Genomic DNA, 18,485 nt, shown 5'->3' with positions numbered 1-18,485 from the left:
GCTGCCCCCTTTCACTTCACTAAACCCACCACCCCTAAATAACAACCATTTTAACCAATTACACCCTGGCACCTCTGTGTCCTCCTTCCTGCCCAAGTTTTTTACATTTTATCTTTCATGCCCAAATTGTAACTTAGTTATGTCCTTTTCTGTTTGTGCAGCTGGTGAGCATAAAACTGGTCAGAGCTTATCTTACCATTTGTTGAGCCTCTTTCTGTATTCTTTCTAATTTCCCAGTGCCTGGGTGTCTAGTTTATAACCTAGGTGGTTATATGTCTCGTTAGGACATTCCTGAGGTGGGAGTCCTTTATCAGCAGTAGAACTTTTTTTTCTTCTCAATTTTAGTGGTGAACTCCCAGCGTTTCATCCACGGCTGATTTAATGGAGGGTGGGGGAGGGGTTGATCAGGTCTCAGTCAACATTTCATGACCCAGGGTATGTACTTGGGTGGCTACCCTGTGCTGCTAGGGCTATACTATTTTTAGCAAGCTAGCTCAATCAAAGGTAGCTTGAGTATGCCTCCCTGTGCTGTCCCTATTGCAGTGTCGACATACCCATAGTCTTTTTCTATACTCTGTACAATTAGTCTGTGGAACTCATTGCTACAAGATATTACTGAGGCCAAGTGCTTAGCAGGATTCAGAGAAAGATCAAATATCGATACGGACAACAGGAATATCTGGATTTGATACTAGCCATGATTAAAGAAAGAACAAAAAAATTTAGAAGAACTATAAACCCTCCTGCTTCAGGGCACACACCAGCCTCTAACTAATGCGGGTCAGGAAGCAACTTATCCAGTAGACAGTTCATGTCATACTTTCCCACTTCATGTTTCTCTGAAACATCTGGCCCCGGCTACAGTTAGAGGCAGACGAGACAGGCCCCTAATCCTACAGTTTCTATGCTCCTTGTCTGCAAATATTTCTTTTAAATACAAACATAATTTTGCCAGGAGCTACTTTAGCTCTTTTGGTAGCAGGAATGGGGAAGGTATGGGGGGAGAGAAGATTTGTGTGGAGTGCAAAGTATAATAATTTGACTTCTGTGTGACTTTCAACATACCTATGTAAATTACTGACCACTGTTGTTATTTCACTTATTGTATGGCCTATTTTAAATGGCAGGGGGCATTGTATGAGAGGAAGGATACAGTGGGAAACAAGGAGTCAGCATACCTGGGTCTGTACTGAGCTCTGTCCTTCAATTGGATAAGTCACCTTCACATCTGTGCAATGGAGATATTGTTGATCTGCCTCGTTGGAGGGTTGTGAGAATTCAGTAACGTTTATGAAGCTGTGATGGCAGAGGAGGTGCCAGTGTGTCACGCTATGGCCCCTAGGTCTCAACTGAACACTGAGGGCTTGTCTACACTGGCAATTTACAGCGCTGCAACTTTCTTGCTTAGGAGTGTGGAAAAAACACCTTCCTGAGTGCAGCAAGTTTCTGTGCTGTAAATTGCCAGTGTAAACCGTGCACCAGCGCTGGGAGCTGCGCTGCCAGTGCTAGTAGCTACACCTCTTGTGGAAGTGTTTTTGTTTTCTGCCACACAAGCCACTTTAAACCACACAAGCCACTTTAAAGTGCTGCCACAGCAGTGCTTTAGCATTGCCGGTGTCATAGCTGGAGCCAGTCTGGCTCACCTGTGTGCTGGAATGGTTAAAATAGGTATTAGAGTTATAAAAACATGCTTGGCGTTTAGCCTTTATGGAATACTTGTAAATTGCTGCGTGCATTAATCTCGCTTTTATAACACCTGTAGGCCATGTTATAAAGTAAAATTTAAGTGTTTGCGCCATAACTGTAAATCACCAGAGAGGAGAGAAGCATTACCAAGTGCGAAATACTTGTTTTCAACATGAAGTGTTATCTCTTGCCCAACAAAAGAAGGCCCATCAACACTAGGGAAACCGCTGCTGAAGACAAGAAGCTTTGTGCATTGCTTCTCCCCTCCCATCCCCACGAAGAGAAGATGTGCACTGAATTCTTTCTGACAGCTGAATTCACAACTCTAATGTTTGAGTTCACACTTGATATATGGTTGATGAAATCTAAGGTCTTGTCTACACTGCCACTTTACAGCGCTGAAACATTCTCGTTCAGTGCTGGCAGCTACTCCCCTTGTGGGGATGGTTTTTTTCCGCTTTCTCCCAGTGCTGGTGTTGCAACTACACAGCCAAGTTGAAGTGTTGCTGCGGCAGCACTTTAACCTTGGCAGTGAAGACGTGCCCGACGTATAGAACTCCCAGCCAGTTTGGGGTTTGTGTCCTGCTTCTCAACTGTTAGCCCTGAAGATGGTACTCATGCTCGAGCCACTGGAGCACAGCTTGAAAGAAGCATTTTGAGATCTGCAGAGCAGATCAAGATGAGCCAAAGTTACTTAGCCAATTCTTCTTCTATGCCCATGATTGGTGCTTAGCTGGTAAAAGCCCAACAGAAATATCTTTGGGTGATGAACGCTTTGCTCTCAAAAGTAAAAAACTGATTTTTAAACTTTAATAATCTAAGAAAACTTCTCTCTGGAGCCTCCCTCTGGGGCTCGAGCCAGGAGTGTCTGGCACGTTTGTTACATTAATGTTAAGCATTTAGAGGGCACATTGTATCCTCAGAGCTCCCGACCACGACATTTCTGCTTCCATTGAAAATACGTGGTGGGGCTGAACAAGCACCGTCACTGCCCCCGCCCACGTGGGGTGGGCGAACACCCGGAGGGAGGGAGCGGCGGCTGGACCACGCGCCTACTGACGTTAACCCAGCCGGCTCCGAGCCGGTGCCTTGCCCTGGGCCGGAGAGCGAGTCCCTAACAGACCCCGGGCGCCCCGGCTCCCAGCCCCGCTCCACACCCGTGCGCGCGGCGGGGCCCGGGGCTGGGGGCCAATCCCGGCTAGGAGACAAGGAACCGCCCCTCCCCCCGCCGGGACCGGAAGTAGGGCAGGCGGACGTAAATTGTACGTCTGAGGTCACTTCCGGACCTCGGAGCGTTTCAAGATGGCGGCTGCTTTGCTGAGGTGACGAATGGGAGTCGGGGGGGGGGTGGAGGCTGGAGATTTGGCGACCGTGGGGCGCTCGGGTAGCGGGATGGGCCAGGGGGAGGCCCGGCGGGTAGCGGGGATGTCTGGGGGGAGGCAGGGGAGGCCCGGCGGACCGGGGGGGGGCCCTGGCGGGGCGGGTAGCGGGACGGGACGGGCCGGCGGAGCAGGGGCGGGTAGCGGGACCGGCCGGGGGGGGGGCCCTGGCGGGGCGGGGACGGGCCGGCGGAGCGGGGGCGGGTGGCGGGCCGGGCCGGGCCGGCTGGGCGGGGGCGGGTAGCGGGACGGGCCGGCGGAGCAGGGGCGGGTAGCGGGGCGGGACGGGCCGGCGGAGCAGGGGCGGGGCAGGAGCGGGTAGCGGGACGGGCCGGGGGGGGGCCGGCGGGGCGGGGCGGGCGGAGGAAGGAGAGGCCCGGCAGGGGGGTGGCGGCCGTGCGGTGGAGAGCCCCGTGGCGGGCGGGCCGGTGACGGCCTGTGATGTGGCTGCGCTTCTGGACAGGGTGGAAGCGTTGGAGGGCTCGGAGCAGCGCTGGGACCCTGCCCCTGGCTTCCCCCGGTCACCTGCAGCGGAGCTGCTCCTGCCTCCAGGGGCGCGGAACTAGGCCAAGGCAACAGCCTCCGTGACCTGCAGTGAAGCCTGACCGACTCCCGCTGCCGGGGCGAGGCCCTAACAGGCTTGTCTGAAACACAAAGCACTGTAAGGGCAGGAAATTCTGCGGTGTTAATAAGCAAAAGATCCTTAAGGCCCTAAACGCATCGTCGGTTCCCCTCACTTTCATGTGGCATGTGGGGAGAGCTAAGTTAGACATTTATGGTCACCGTGCACTGTCTAAACTAAGCTGGCAGATGCCTGTGTAGCCTGACCCTGTATCTTAGAACTGTGAGTGCAGGCTTGTGTTGACACAAACATTGTACAGCTTTAACTGTACTAGTTTAGCAATGTGGTGTAAACCATCCCAGTGCGGACACATTTATACCTGTGTAACTTATCCCCATATGGGAAAGGGAATAACTTGTCCCTATATAAGAGAGATGAGGTGGGTGAGATGATATCTTTCCCTGGACCAGCTTTGCTGGTGATAGAGAGAGGACCTTTGGAGTGTAAGAAGCGCTCTCTTTCAGATCTCACCCACCTTGGTCCCAGGATATTAGGTAACACAGCTACAATAACCCAGTATAAGATACCTATATATGAGTATAACTGCATCCCCACAATATGATGGGGGCTAATTTAGCTACAGTGAGTCAGGAAAAAGATCTTGGAGTCATCGTGGATAGTCCTCTGAAGATGTCCGTGCAGAGGTGGTCAAAAAAGCAAACAGGGTGTTAGGAATCATTAAAAAGGGGATAGAGAATAAGACTGAGAATATCTTATTGCCCTTGTATAAATCCACGGTACGCCCACATCTCGAATACTATGTAGAGTTGTGGTCTCCTCACCTCAAAAAAGATATATTGGCACTAGCTTTCAGTAAAGGGCAACTAAAATGATTAAGGGTTTGGAGAGGGTCCCATATGAGGAAATATTAAAGAGGCTAGGACTCTTCAGCTTGGAAAAGAGGAGACTAAGGGGTGGGGGGGATATGATAGAGGTATATAAAATCATGAGTGATGTGGAGAAAGTGGATAAGGAGAAGTTATTTACTTATTCCTTTTATTTGTTTTAAACCTGCTGCCTATTAATTTCATTTGGTGACCCCTAGTTCTTGTATTATGGGAAGTTCTTCTTCATGCAGTGCACAGTCAACTTGTGGAACTCCTTACCTGAGGAGGTTGTGAAGGCTAGGACTATAACAGCGTTTAAAAGAGAACTGGATAAATTCATGGTGGTGAAGTCCATAAATGGCTATCAGCCAGGATGGGTAAGGAATGGTGTCCCTAGCCTCTGTTTGTCAGAGGATGGAAATGGATGGCAGGAGAGAGATCACTTGATCATTGCCTGTTAGATTCACTCCCTCTGGGGCACCTGGCATTGGCCACTGTCGGTAGACAGATACTGGGCTAGATGGACCTTTGGTCTGACCCAGTATGGCCGTTCTTATGTTCTTATGGTTGGACCAGTATAATTATTTTGGCCTTTCTCATTGGTCATAAATTAGGAAAAAAAAAACAAATACCCAACAGTCCCTGCAAAAGACAAGCACTTTTCCGCATTCAGATCGTCTTTAAAGGTATCACAACATAGTACTAACCAACACAGGGTAAGTCGCTGAGCAACAGGTATATCTGTGACTGTGTTCTCATTTATTGCCGCTGCTGCAGTGACTGTGTGGCAGAATGATGATGTACCTTTGCCAGTGTCATATGGACACTATCAAATTCATGGTTCATTTTGGTCAATTGTATGGTCATAGGATCTTAAAAATTGTAAATTTCATGATTCCAGATATTTAAATCTGAAATTTCATGGTGTTGTAACTGTAGGGGTCCTGCCCCAAAAGGGTATATTGTGTGTGTGTGTGTTTTTTTCTTCAAAAGTTATTGGGGGGTCATGGTATTGCCACCCTTACTTTTGCGCAGCTACTGGCGTTGGTGCTGCCTTCGGAGCTGGGTGGCTGGAGAGTGGCAGCTGCTGGCTAGGAGTGGAAGTAAGGGTGGCATGGTATGGTATAGCCACTCTTACTTCTGCGCTGCTGCCTTTAGAGCTGGGCCCTCAGCCAGCAGCCGCCACTTTCTGGCTGCCCAGCTGTGAAGGCAGCAGCACAGAAATAAGGGTGGCAATACCACGACACTCCCCTCCCCCTGCAGTCCCCTTTTGGATTGGGACCCTCAGTTTGAGACATGCTGGTCTTTCCCATGAAATCTCTATAGTATAGGGTAAAAGTACACAAAAGACCAGATTTCACAGTCTGTGACATGTTTTTCATGGCTGTGCATTTGGTAGGGCCCTAGGAATGGGTGAACATTGGCTCTGGTAAACAGGAGTTCTGGTTTCCTTTAGCAGATGAAGGTTGATCTCACTGTAGTCTGTGGTGGTATCTCAATATGTTGCTGGTAACTAAAGTACTACTGTGTCCAATTTTGTTGTCCCTGCTTTAGAAAGGCTGTTGAATATTTGGGAAAAAGTTCAAAGAAGAGCCTCAAGAGTGATCTGAGTGCTGGAAAGCTTGCCTTACAGTGGAAGACTAAAGGATCTGAATCTGTTTAGTTTATTTGATGAGAAGGTTAAGAGGTGACTTGAGCATGGCTATACCTCTTCTTCTTTGGCTATCCCTCAGTGTGAGGATGATGTCTGCCAAAGGGATTTATCGATGGGTTTTTAAGTGGCTGAGGAGCCCGGTTTTTAGCCCTGCTGATTTTCCCACAGAAGTGACAGGTGTAATCTTGGAGGAGACATAGTTGTTAGCTAGTGTTATGCCCTTTCTTTACTCCGTTGTTGCTTCTGTCTCATGAGCACATCTGTTCTCCTCAAAGTGGGCTATGGCTTGATGTTTAGTGTGATGCCTCTGTGTTCAAGTCCTCCCAGTTTGATGGATCGATGCCTCCCTTTTTAAGGTGTACTTTCAATATGTCCTTGAAGTGCTTCTGCTGCCCTCCACAATCTCTTCTTCCCTGGCTTAACTGAGAGAAGAGTACTTGATTTGGGAGGCAAGTGTCAGGCATACTTACACAGTGACCAGCCCAGTAGAGTTGATGTTTCATGATCTGCGCTTCTACACTGCTGATGTTGGCTGCAGAGAGAACGCTGATGTTAGTGCGTCGGTCTTTCCACCTGATCCTGAGAATCCTCCTGGGGCAGTACTGCTGGAACCACTCCAGCTGCTTGAGATGTTGTTTGTGGGTTACCCAGGTCTCTCACCCATAGAGAAGGGTGGGGATGACAACTGCCTTGTAAACCAAGATCTTAGTACCTGTTTGTAGATCCCTATCATTGAAGACTCGTTTGAGTAGTCTTCCAAAGAATCCACCAACCCAGTGGATCCTGTGTTCGATTTCTGTGTCAATGCCAGTTGTTTGGAAGAGGTGGCTGATAAGATATGGGAAATGGTCCACATTTTCCAGGGGTTCTCTGCTGATGGTGATTTGTGAAGTATGAAGAGTAGTTTATGCAGGTGAGGGCTGGTAGAATACCTTGGTTTTCCTGATATTGAGAGAGAGACCCAAGCTGTGATAGGATCTGCGAAAAGATTTAGGGTGCTTTGCAGGTCGGCCGCTGTGTACGCAAAGATGACACAATCATCTGCACACTGAATCCGTGATGCCAGTTCTTGTGATCTTAAATTTTGTTTGGAGACGTAGGAGATTGAGAAGTTGGCCATCCATACGATACGATAATCCTGATTCTGTCAGGAGGACTGTCGCAGATGAGAATCAGGATCACGGCAAGGTAAATGGAGAACAGTGTTGGAGCAGTGACACCGCCCTGCTTGACACCTGTATGAATGATGAATGGTTCGATCTCTGAGCCATTGCACAAAATGGTGGGGCAGTCATCCCATCATAGAATAGTTTGATGATGGAAATACATTTCTGTGGACAACGAAACCTATCCAGGACCATCCATAGGGCATCACGATTGATAAGAGTCAAAGGCCTTGGTTAGGTCGATGAATGCCATGAGCAGTTCCTGGTGTTGCTCTCTGCACTTCTCCTGAATCTGTTGTGCCATGAAGATCATGTCAGTTGTGCTCAGGGTGTTCTGAAGCCACACTGATTCGGGGAGGAGTTCCTCGGCAAGAGGGAGGTGGTGGTTTAATAGGATCCAGGCAAGGATCTGCTCTACGACGGAGAGGAGGGCAATATCTCTGTAGTTCCCGCACAAAGATTTGTCTCATCTTGAATATTGTAACAATGTTGGCCTTCTTAAAGTCAGGTGGAATTTCTTCACAGGTCCAGATTTTGTCAAGGAATTGGCAAAGTTTATGCTGGGGCACTGTTCCACCAGCTTTAAAAACCTCAGCTGGGATGCCGTCTAGGCCTGGTGCCTGGTGATTATTTTTATCTGGGTGATGGCACACTGTACTTCCTCAGAAGATAGGAAACTCTCTGACTTGCCTGACAACATCAGTGACATTCAAGAGCACTGGGATCAACTTAAAAATACTATTCACAGTGCATGTGCTGAAACCATAGGATATTTCGCTCATCGGCAAGACTGGTTTGATTAAAAACAACGAGGAAATCCTAGTATTAATTCAAAAGAAGAGAAAAGCATTCTGTAACTGGCAAAATGATTTATCTGACGGACAAGAACATGAGGTCTAACATCCGCTCAAAGCCAAAGTTCAAAGGAGGCTACATGACATCAAAAACAAGTGGTGGCAAGAGAAGGTCCTCTGAGATCCAGGGTTTCGTAGACCAGGATGACATGGGAAGCTTCTTTCAAGCAACAAAAGCTCTAGATGGGCCAAGCTCAAAAGGCCCAACCCCCTTACATTCCCAGGATGGCTCCACCCTTCTCAAGGACAATGTAGCCATTAAAACAGTGCTGGAAGGAGCACTTTGAGAGCCTACTAAACTGAATCCATAATCTCTGAAGACGCCACTGAGTTCATTCCACAACACACAGCAATGGAATCCCTTGCTGATCCCCCATCTTCTGAAGTCTGTAACTGCCAGCGCAGGGAGAAGATGTACTATTAGAGGGTTCTTTATTCTAGCGGACACATGGGTCCAGTTAAATATACAAGAACCAGTGGCTGGAAGTTGCAAGTAGAAAAATTCAAATGGGAAATAAGGTGCATTTTTTAAAGTGAGGATAATTAGCCATTTGCACAGCTTTGTAAGTTATGGGTTCAGTACAGAAAGTCTGGTGGCATGTATTGTTGGTGTCACACATAAGACTGTTCCCTGATCTACTGCATGTTGGGTGGGCAATGATATGGGAGGAGAATTACCACTAGTTGTGTAATAAGTGTCTCTTCAATTTTGAGCTTTAATTTCAATTTTCCCAGCTTCCCAATATTTGACCAAATGAAGTCTTAATGTCCCTGCCCCCCCACACTCCCTCTTGAGTTACTTATACACCTTTTCTCACTGGAATCAAGGTTAACAAAGGTGGTGGTTTTTTTCTAGATATTTTCTTACCTTTTTTGTTTTAAAAGACAGTTTTAGGCTTGGTGTGGTATGGATGGAAAGAAACATGGCTTGGGTGGAAAGCTTTCCGAGGTGTGCATAGACTCAGTTCCTGTCACAGAATCCAAGGGCAGCTCTAAGTGAGCAGCAAGAGTCTGATTCGTCATTTCCCTGCACTTTGCATAGTATATTACACTCCTATCAATCTGATGTTTTTTTGGTGGCATTCTAAACTCACTGTGCAGCACTTTGAAACAACTCCACAAAATGTAGGACAATGGTAAATTGGGCCCTGGATGTGCATAGACTAAGCCCAGACGTTAAAATAGAAGCAACTTGCCCGTGCATGTAGTGTGACATTTGCATTGGATTACATATGTGCATTTTAATGTGCTCTCTGATCGCAGTCTCTGCACATATGCTGATGCAAACATTAATACCCTCTTCCCCTGCTGATAAATACAATTCTAACTAGCTTTCTGTCTGCATCTCCCAAAACTGCCAAATGCACTATTTTTTTTAATCCAAGGTACATATATGACCCCAATTACTGTAATATCTGAGCACTTCACAATCTTTAATGTGTTTATTCTCACAACCTCCTATGAGGCAGGGTAGGGCTATTATCCCCTTTATTCAGGTGGGAACCGAGGCACAGAGACTGTGTGACTTGCCCAAGGTCATACAAGGAGTCTGTGGCAGAGCAGGGAATCCTGAATCCCGCTTGCTTCCTCGCCTCTGGATCCTCCATCCTCCCCGCATTGCAGAAATGCCAGATTTGTTTAGCTGTGTTCCTTGTTCAGTTTGCCTCCAGCTTCTAGAAGAATCTTCCACTGACAGAATTTGGAGAGAGATTAGGGGAGGAATCTGGCCACGCTGGAAGCCCTCATCCTGAACGTGTTTTGTCGTAGTAATTACCATAATGAAAGACACTGCAGAGAACTGCATTGTGAATCGAGCACCATAAACTAGATTAACCCAGACAGTGCTTATCTTAATAGGGGCGGTGAATTGATCTTGGGAGACAGGAGGTTCTGAATTGCTAATGCGGGCTCTGCCATCTAACTCACAGTGTGACCTTGGTCAAGTCATTGGATAACTGTGTGTTCTTTTCCCTTCTTTGTTGTTTTGTTTTGAATTGCAGTAGAGCTTAAGGGCCCAAGGCGTGGACCATGGCCCTGTTGTGCTAGGTGCTGTACAAACAATAAAAAGAAGGTCCCTGCACTAAAGACTAAGTAAATTGTAAAACAAGGCAGAGCCGTCAGCCCTGTCATTTTGTGTACGCTGTCATTTTTTTTTGAAAATCTTGTCTTCTGCCATCTATGTAGATGGTGTCCAGGAGTCAGAGCTTCGATTTATGTAAATGTTTATAGTTTAGTTGAGGTCAGTGAAGCTATGACGCCCTGTTGAGGGTCTGGTCCTCAGATGTTTTTATCACTGTGTCCTCCAGATCTGTTGGGGGATGGTTAAAAATACCAGCACTATGTTTACGGACTGGTGTTAATGAAACAGTGGGAGATTTCCTGACATGCTGGAGCAGATGCAGTCTGCATGCATCTGAGGGTTAATTAATGTTTGTCAGTGTGGTGTAGATGAAAGTGTGGAGTGTTGTTATACACTTAATTCTAATCATGTCACCAGGAAATGAAGTGCTGTCTTTTGTGCCTTGTCCTTGACAGTAACTTGGGACAGAGAGCGGATGCTGTAGATTCCAACCCACATCTGCAAACTCTTGAGCTGTGGCTGGATTGGAGGCCTGGCTCTGCGCCTCTTGCTGGAGAAATGCCCTTGAATGTCAGAGTCACAATTACTGCAATTGATCTGTAGAGAATGGCTCCCACTGCTTTGGGGACCATAAAAACCTTATTTATCTCCCACCTCCAGTGTTGATGTGCCTGAAATACTGTGTGCATTGGGCCATGACATTGACCTGCCTTCTCGCTAACACTCAGAGAATAATGAATAGCAGGGGTGAAACAATATAATGAAAAAGAGCTTTTAAGAGGAAAGTTGGTGATTTCTTTATTTCAGAGGCTTGAAGAGCTGTAGACTGAACTAGATCTTTTCATAGTGCTTGGCAGGCACGCCTTTCTGGGACATTTACCACCCAGTCCTGATAATTGCTTCTCCTGAGGGTGAAGAATGGCCTGCATTAGCCTCGCTGTTAGTGCAGAGTACTGTTTATGCCTGTCTTATTAGCAGGGTATTACAGCTCAGTATGGTAATTACAGGGTATCATAAAGAGAGAACTCTTGGGCAGAGTCTGGAGAGTCTAACAGCTAGGCTCAGCATTACAAGTGGTGTTAAAAATAATTCCTCATCCCCCAGGCTCACTCTTAAAACATCAGGCATTAAACTGTGGTCTCCTCTGTTCCTGGTTATAAAAATGCCCCTGTATTGTGTGCATTTACCCCTTTCAGTGTCTAGCCGACATTCACAGAGCTCTTTCCATCTTCTTTTTTTGCAGACATGTGGGTCAGCGTTGCCTGTGGACTCGGCTCGGCCCCAGCCTTTCTGTGCGACAGTGAGTTTTTGAGGCTTTATTGAGAGTAAAGGGATTAATTCCTTTCTCCCTAAGGGATCCCTTCTAAGACTTCACTGCCTGTGCATGTTCTACCTGCTTATTAATTCTAACCATTCAGATATCTGGCAGGTGCCATGTGTTGGCAGGGTATTTACTATGTCATTACATGATAAATATGTGACTAGTTAAATAACCTGCAGCTGTTTCTTTTGTGAGGGAATAATTGTATCTTGGGATAAAATAAACTCCTGGCTGGAGGCTGGGGTGTGTGTTAGTCCTGGGCCTGGCTGTTGTTGAAGGTGTCAGTGATGAATATGTGCAAACGCAGTTGGATTAGAATAGTGTAACCGGAATAAAAGCAGGCTCACTTTGAGAGAGCCTCTTATGGGGTCAGCATTGATTGGGATTTGCGTGCCGTACAGGTGCATCAGCCACTATGTTGCATCCCTATGCTTTGCCCGTCACTGCTGTCATTCTGTGTAAGCTGCAGTGCAGTGTACACAGTAACTTTATACCTAACAAAGGTATGAACAACAGAAATCCTCCATGCAAGCAGCGCAGCTGGGCTCAATGGGGGGTGAGGGAAGCTGTTGCTTTTTGGTTTTTTTGGCTAAATCAAGCTGTAAGAGTAATTGCTGAGTTATCTCAGGAACATGAAATTACAAGGTCTTTCTTTGGTACAATGTGCAATTACTGTGGCAGTAAAGAGCAGGTTGCATGGTATCAGCCTTGCATAACATGTTATCAGACAGCTAATAATCTGACTCGGCTGTGGATGGTGCTTTTCAGGTTGGGAGAACTAGGGAAATCAGTATGGAACTGAGCACAGCACTGTCTCACCATCCTAAGTTTTATTATGAAATGCTGAGAGCTGCCCCTGACTGTGTCACCTCCTGTTTTTCTAGAGCTCCGTGCTGCATTACTGCAGTTGAGACCAGCAGAGGTACTTGAGCTGGCAGCTTTTGTTAGGGGTTCTAGTTTGGAACTCTGCCTCCACCCACAAGTCCACCAAGGCCCAGTTTTGTTACCCTACCACACCTGCTGTGAAGCCTATCTTTCTCCTTTTGGCTGAGGAGGGTGGGTTGATGTGGATATATTTATGGGCAGTCCTTGTTAAAGTTGTAATTTTGAAGTTGTGGGCTTGCTGCCCAGACCACTGGATGGCACCTATAATGGATTTAACAATTTTAATAAATAAATACTCCTCGATGAGCTGGGAATGGAGGAGATGAATTCATGTCAGAAGCCTGCTTCCCTGGCATCTCCATTCTCACTCATGGCCTCACTGCATCTTCCTTGGGCTTCATGCAGACCTGATGTCATGTTTATTCTGCCCTTTAGTTCTTTTTCTAGGTGCTGTCTTGCAGGGCAGCTATGAGCTGGCCCCATTTTCAGAACTGTGCCCATGGTTCAGGTAGTTTTCCTGTTTCAGGATAAAACTGCAAGGAGCGAAAAGCTGCTCAGTGGGAGGGGCATTGTGTGTGGTTGGTTTGACTTGTGCTGATGTGGAGACGGATGAGCTGTCTCTCATGGGATGTACAGTTGTGCAAGGTGAAATGCCCCTCTGGTGTTGCCCTGTGGACCTGGAACAGTCCTGCTCAGACAGTGATGTTCTGCAGGCACAGGGTAAATCTGAGTCACTTAATTCTCTTGCTCTTCCTTTTACTCCTCTGACTTCCTTCCTCTCCTTTTGTTCCAGCGTGGTCCCCATGGGAACAGCAGCAAAGGAGGAGATGGCTCAATTTTGGGATAAAAATACCCAGTCGAACCGTCCCATGTCCCCTCATATCACCATCTACAAGTAAGAACTCCAGAGGCGTCTGCATCTCTGTGGGGTTACATCCCAGAGTCTGGCAGAGGACTTAACCCTCTGCATCCTCCCCTTCATGTGGAAAGAACTCTGTATGTTCCCTTTAGTTGTCAGGGAGCACCTGCTTTGTGGTTGAGGCAGAGAAGTGGGAGACCTGGCTTTTATTTCTAGCTCTGTCGTAGACATTCTGAGACTTTGAGCGATGGAGTGTTACTTTCCCACTGGTGACAGTTTCTTCATCTCTGCAATGGCAATAATGAAACTGACCCACCTCAAGGGGTTGTGAGCCCTAGTTAATGTCTTCAGAGCCCTCTAATGTCTGTGATGGAAAGCACTAGACTGGATCAAAGGATTATTTCCCCCAAAAACCCAAGTCCAAAGGGTGTTAGGGTGACCTGAGGCACAGGAAGGGGATCATGTGAGGCCACCAGAGCACACCTCTTCAGTGTCTCTGCATTGGGCTGTTTCCTTGATCTGATTCTCTTGTGGTGAATTTCCTGTTGTGTTGGGATTTTTCTCATTTCTGTATGTGTGTCTGGGAGCCTGAATCCTGCCTTACCCCTCTGAATCAGCAGCAGCCTTGCACTCTCCCCCAATCCTCCCAGCAAACATGGGCTTTCTCCCTCCCAGGATTCCTGCCAGTGGGGTTTGTCATTCCTGAGCTACCCCTGCAAATTCCCTGCCCATTTTCCTTCTGGCTAGATTCCTTGAATAATTCTGAGTGCAGAAATACACAGCCAGCAGCACAGAGCGATCTGGGAATAGATTGGTCATGCCTCTGCCTCTGTGCCCCTTCTCAACAATTTTATGTGAGTTCCCAGTTTGTCTGGAAGGCTTCCAGCCTGTCCTTCACCCTCGCATTACCTCAGGCTTCTCCCTTGACTATCTCGCCTCTAGCATGCTTCAGACACCCCAGATGTTCTGTTTGCATATCCCAACACTCCATGAGTGGCTCATCTTTTTGACAAGGTCTGTTGTTTTGCAGGTGGTCTCTGCCTATGATGATGTCCATCGGCCACCGTGGCACTGGTGTTGCAATGAGTGCAGGTGTGTGATTCTCTGCCTCAGGTACCTTCGGGAGTAGACGGGCCTTGGTCAGCACCAGTATAGAGAGCTTCCATTTGCAGTCACTAATCCTGAGACAACTTGCCTTTCGTTCTGTTGATTACCTAGTCCTCAAGGCAAGGAGTTGGAGTGTCTCTGCTGTAGTTGCTACAGCTGGGATCTGTAATGGGCTGTACTGACTGCACAAATAAATACCCATTGCTCCTAATCTCATTCTTTTCCTTCTGCAAGCTGTGTCTTGCCACATATACTGGTAGAGCCCTGCGTGGATACGCAATTTATATCCGTGGATATCTGTGGAGCTGCAGGGCTCTAGTGACAATGAGTGAGAACAGCAGGGCCAGGAACCGCAGTGGCGAAAGCAGCAGCATGTTGGGCCACTGCTCTCAGGAGCCAGTACCCAGCCCGGGCAGCTCCTCTGGTGTGGCTGTACTGCCCCCAACCCTGACCATTGGGGTGGGCACCAAGCTCACTGGCAGCTGTCCCTGGTCCCTAGTGTATGCAAATGGCTTGCATGCTTCTGTCCCATCCACACAGCAGTGTGTGTCTCCTGTCTGGAAGCAGGCTTCCACACTAGTGGGATGAGGGATAGCTGCTGGTGAGCAGTGGGCAGGGCTGAGGTGGTACAGTCTGATCCTCAGAGCTGTCCAGGCTGGGTGCCAACTCCTGCAAGAGGTAGCCTGACATGCTGCTGCTTTCACTGCTGCGGTACAGGGCCTGGTCACTGGCCCTGCAGCTCCTTGGATATCCACTTTATATCCGCAGATATAAAGTGTATCCGTGCAGGGCTCTGTGCACTAGTGTCCAGAGTCCTGTACCTTGTCAGACCCGGTGCCCTGCATGTGTGCCATATGTAAGTGGTACCCTTCCTGGGAAAGTCAAGGAGGCAGCATTTTCTGTTGGTTAGAGCCTGGGAGTCAGAAAACCTGCATTCTGGTCTGAAATCTGCCACTCCCTTGCTTGAAATCGCACAGCAAGTCACTTACCCTCCCAGGGCTTCATTTTTGTTTGGTGGGGACTGGCTCTCACATGAGGTGCCGCAGTATAAATGCAAAGTGGGGTTCGCTTTTGCTTTGCCGTGGCTTCCCGTTAAAGGGCTGCTGCCCCAAGCAAGAACCCCAGTGTGGGGAAGCCACTCATCAGGTATAAATCGAAAGAGCAAGTTCAGATTCAAATGGGTTTTCTAAGCTTTCTGCAGGTATTCATTATTTGTATTACTGTAGTGCCTAGGAACCTTCGTCATGGATCAAGGTCTCATACAGACACAGCTGCTGCCTTCCCAGTTAGGGCGCCCTACAGAGACACTGACAGTGCACACTGGGTGGGGGAGTAGGTGGCACCAGAATTGGGGCCGCTAAACCATGTTCAAACAGATAATTTGATCTTGTACCATTTAACCAAAACACAAACGTTGAAACCTTAACAGTCTTTCTGACCCTCATTCTCCTAAGGCCCTTCCCTGTTCTCTGGCTGTGTAAAGAATCTGGGTCTTTAAAGTGTTTGTGCTACTGCTCATCCTGCTGGGAAGAGGTGGAGCTGTGTTTTGTAGGGGGAGGGGTGTCTGAGCAGAAGGCGCTGCACCCTTACTGTTCTTCCTCTCGCGACCCGAGAGCCAGGCAGCAATACAGGTGGGAACGTGCTGAGGCCCAGGCCTATGTTTTCCAAACTGGACCTTCCCTTTAGGTGCCCGATTTCCAACTGCTGGAAAGCTGTGAGGACCTGCAACCACAGTTGAAGTCAATGGGAGCTGAGGGTGCTCAGCACCTCTGAGGATTTGGCCCCAGGGTTTGGAAGTTGGGCGCCCAAAGGGAGAGGCCACTTGAAAATGTAGCCATAGGCCCAAGTGACAAGAGCCAGTGCAGAGCTATGCCTGGAGCTCTGCTCTTCTGTGCTCCACCCGCACGGGATTTGTCTACACAGCCCATGGCAGCAAGTCTCAGAGCTCAGGTCGACAGACTCGGGTTTCTGGGGCTTGGGCTACCTTGCTAAAAAGAGCTATGTAGATGCTGCAGCTCAGACTCTGAAGCCTAGGGAGGGAGGTGGGTTTTAGAACCTGTGCTGCCCTCACAGCCCCCCAGTTGTGACTCTGTACCAAATTTAACTCAGGTCTTTGTGTTGTGCTGCTGTTAGAGCAAAATGATCAGGAAGGAAAGGGAGAGAGTGAGGGGCTGCTAAGAATAACTTCACCAGCCCTCCTTCTCCTCCAACTCCTAAAGCTTGGACCTGGAATGTGGGGAATGTCTTTGAGCAGAGGTCCCCCCCTCCCCCCCCCACATTGCTTTCCACAAGGTGGGTGGAATCTGAAATGAAATGCACAGCAAAGCTTGTGTCTCAGGACCAGAAAACTTCTGCTTCTGCCAGTGGGGGAATTTAACTAAAGATTAGATAAAAATGGCGCTAGAAACCTTGGTGCTGTTTCCAGATGGACTCATTAGACAGAGTTGCTTGTTTGAAGGGGGTCTAGTGTAGGCTGGGCCTTAAGGCTTGAACTGACCATGTGCTTCCTGCCTCCCTCTTGGCTTTCACTCAGTTAAACCCCAGAATTGCTAATCTGTGCAGCTAGGCATTATTGTCACATGGTAGAAAAGCTGAAGGTCCAGCCAGGTGCCAAATGTCAGTAGCATTTGAATTCTGTTACAGAAGTGAACTACAATGAGCACAGCAGTGTTTTAACCCAACGTGGGTGCTTGCTGCAGATCACTGTTACATCAGCACAATTTGTCTCCTTGCTGGATCTTAGGAGCCCAGCAGGTTTATTCCCTAATGCCCTTTGAGTTAGCCCATGTGCCCTTCTCCGTAATACCATACTAGGAAGAGTGACACCCACTGTTCCAGGCAGAGAGGTAGTTTGTCAACATGGTCCAAGCCTTGTGGTCCTGCTGGTCATTCTCCCCAGCCCAAAGCTACTCATTCCCCAGAGGGCTGGGAAATGCCTGCTTTTCTGTGCGGGGGGCTTGGCCAGCAGCCAGTGTGCTATCGAACCTGCTGGTTCAGGGGTAGGCAACCTATGGCAAGCTGATTTTCAGTGGCACTCTCACTGCCCGAGTCCTGGCCACCAGTCTGGCGGGCACTGTGTTTTGTTTTAATTTTAAATGAAGCTGCTTTGACATTTAAAAGACCTTATTTATTTTACATACAACAATAGTTTAGTTCTATATTACAGACTTATAGAAAGAGACCTTCTAAAAATGTTAAAATGTATTACCGGCACGCAGAACCTTAAAATAGAGTGAATAAATGAAGACTCGGCACAGCACTTCTGAGGGGTCAGCAACCTTTGTGCTAGTTGTTGTTCAAGCTCACAAAGTTGCCATTGCCTGTAAAAGAGGATTTATTACTCACAAAATGAGCCCTTTGTTGACCTCTGCCATGGGAACAGCAAGAGGCCTCCTCCCCAGACCTTTAGAATCCAAAGGGTAACCCCACACTGGCTGCACTGTCTCACTAGACAGCTGTGCAGCCAACAAAATGGAACAGAGCAGAGAGCTCTGCTTTCACTGGCCAGGCCAGCAATTACATGAGCACTTGTTTCCTGCACTTTCTCAAGGCAAACACAGAGGCCATTGAAACCACAAGCGGCTGAGCTGGGAAGCAGCTAGTTGGCTTGAAGGCGCTGGCACTGCTGTGGATAGAGCTGCTTAAGCCCATGTACCAGAGGAGAGCAATCGGGCTCCACTGACCGGAGGGTTAATCACGGCTTGGCTAGCTCTTCTCTTTGATCACTCCTATTCTTTTGGCAGCACCATCTGTAAAAAGCCTCTTGGCCTAGAAATGACAGAGAGGCTGCCACCACTTCTCCAGTTAGCATGCTCACTTATGTCAAGCCGTCTCATTTTGTGTGCCAGCTTCTTCACTGATGTCTGCACGTGCCATTGGGCTGCAGGGCTTGGCTCCTAAACTGTCTGTCTGGTTAGTGATTGGCGAGTAGATAATTTTTCCTACTCTTCTGGACTTTAGGGGACTTTCTAGTGGAGCTTTTCTTTTACATTTCAGACATTGAGGCGATCCTCTGAAACTTGCATTCCCAGGTAGTTTGGCTTAT

At 48.0% G+C, this 18,485-nt stretch overlaps 1 protein-coding gene across 6 annotated transcripts in view; it reads left to right on the top strand.

The window, feature by feature from the left end:
- Window positions 1-2,911: 2,911 nt before the first annotated feature.
- The window catches only part of SDHC (succinate dehydrogenase complex subunit C), a 25,995-nt gene continuing 10,421 nt past the window's right edge, over window positions 2,912-18,485 (top strand). For 4 of the 6 annotated variants that reach the window (XR_007770472.1, XR_007770470.1, XR_007770471.1 and 1 more), the window contains exons 1-4: window positions 2,912-3,008; window positions 11,512-11,568; window positions 13,268-13,369; window positions 14,364-14,425. Coding sequence is in view for 3 of the 6 variants with exons in the window: in XM_050929979.1 (XP_050785936.1) it covers window positions 2,989-3,008; window positions 11,512-11,568; window positions 13,268-13,369; window positions 14,364-14,425 (241 nt within the window). In the remaining 3 variants the exon portion in view is untranslated. The remainder of the gene's footprint in view (window positions 3,009-11,511; window positions 11,569-13,267; window positions 13,370-14,363; window positions 14,426-18,485) is intronic. The other 2 variants (XM_050929980.1, XM_050929981.1) reach the window with 2 other exon arrangements.

The sequence above is a fragment of the Gopherus flavomarginatus genome, chromosome 20 (genome assembly GCF_025201925.1).
Source record: "Gopherus flavomarginatus isolate rGopFla2 chromosome 20, rGopFla2.mat.asm, whole genome shotgun sequence".
NCBI lineage: Eukaryota > Metazoa > Chordata > Testudines > Testudinidae > Gopherus > Gopherus flavomarginatus.
The sequence above is the reverse complement of the archived record's forward strand: the minus strand, read 5'-3'. Positions and strand labels throughout refer to the sequence as shown.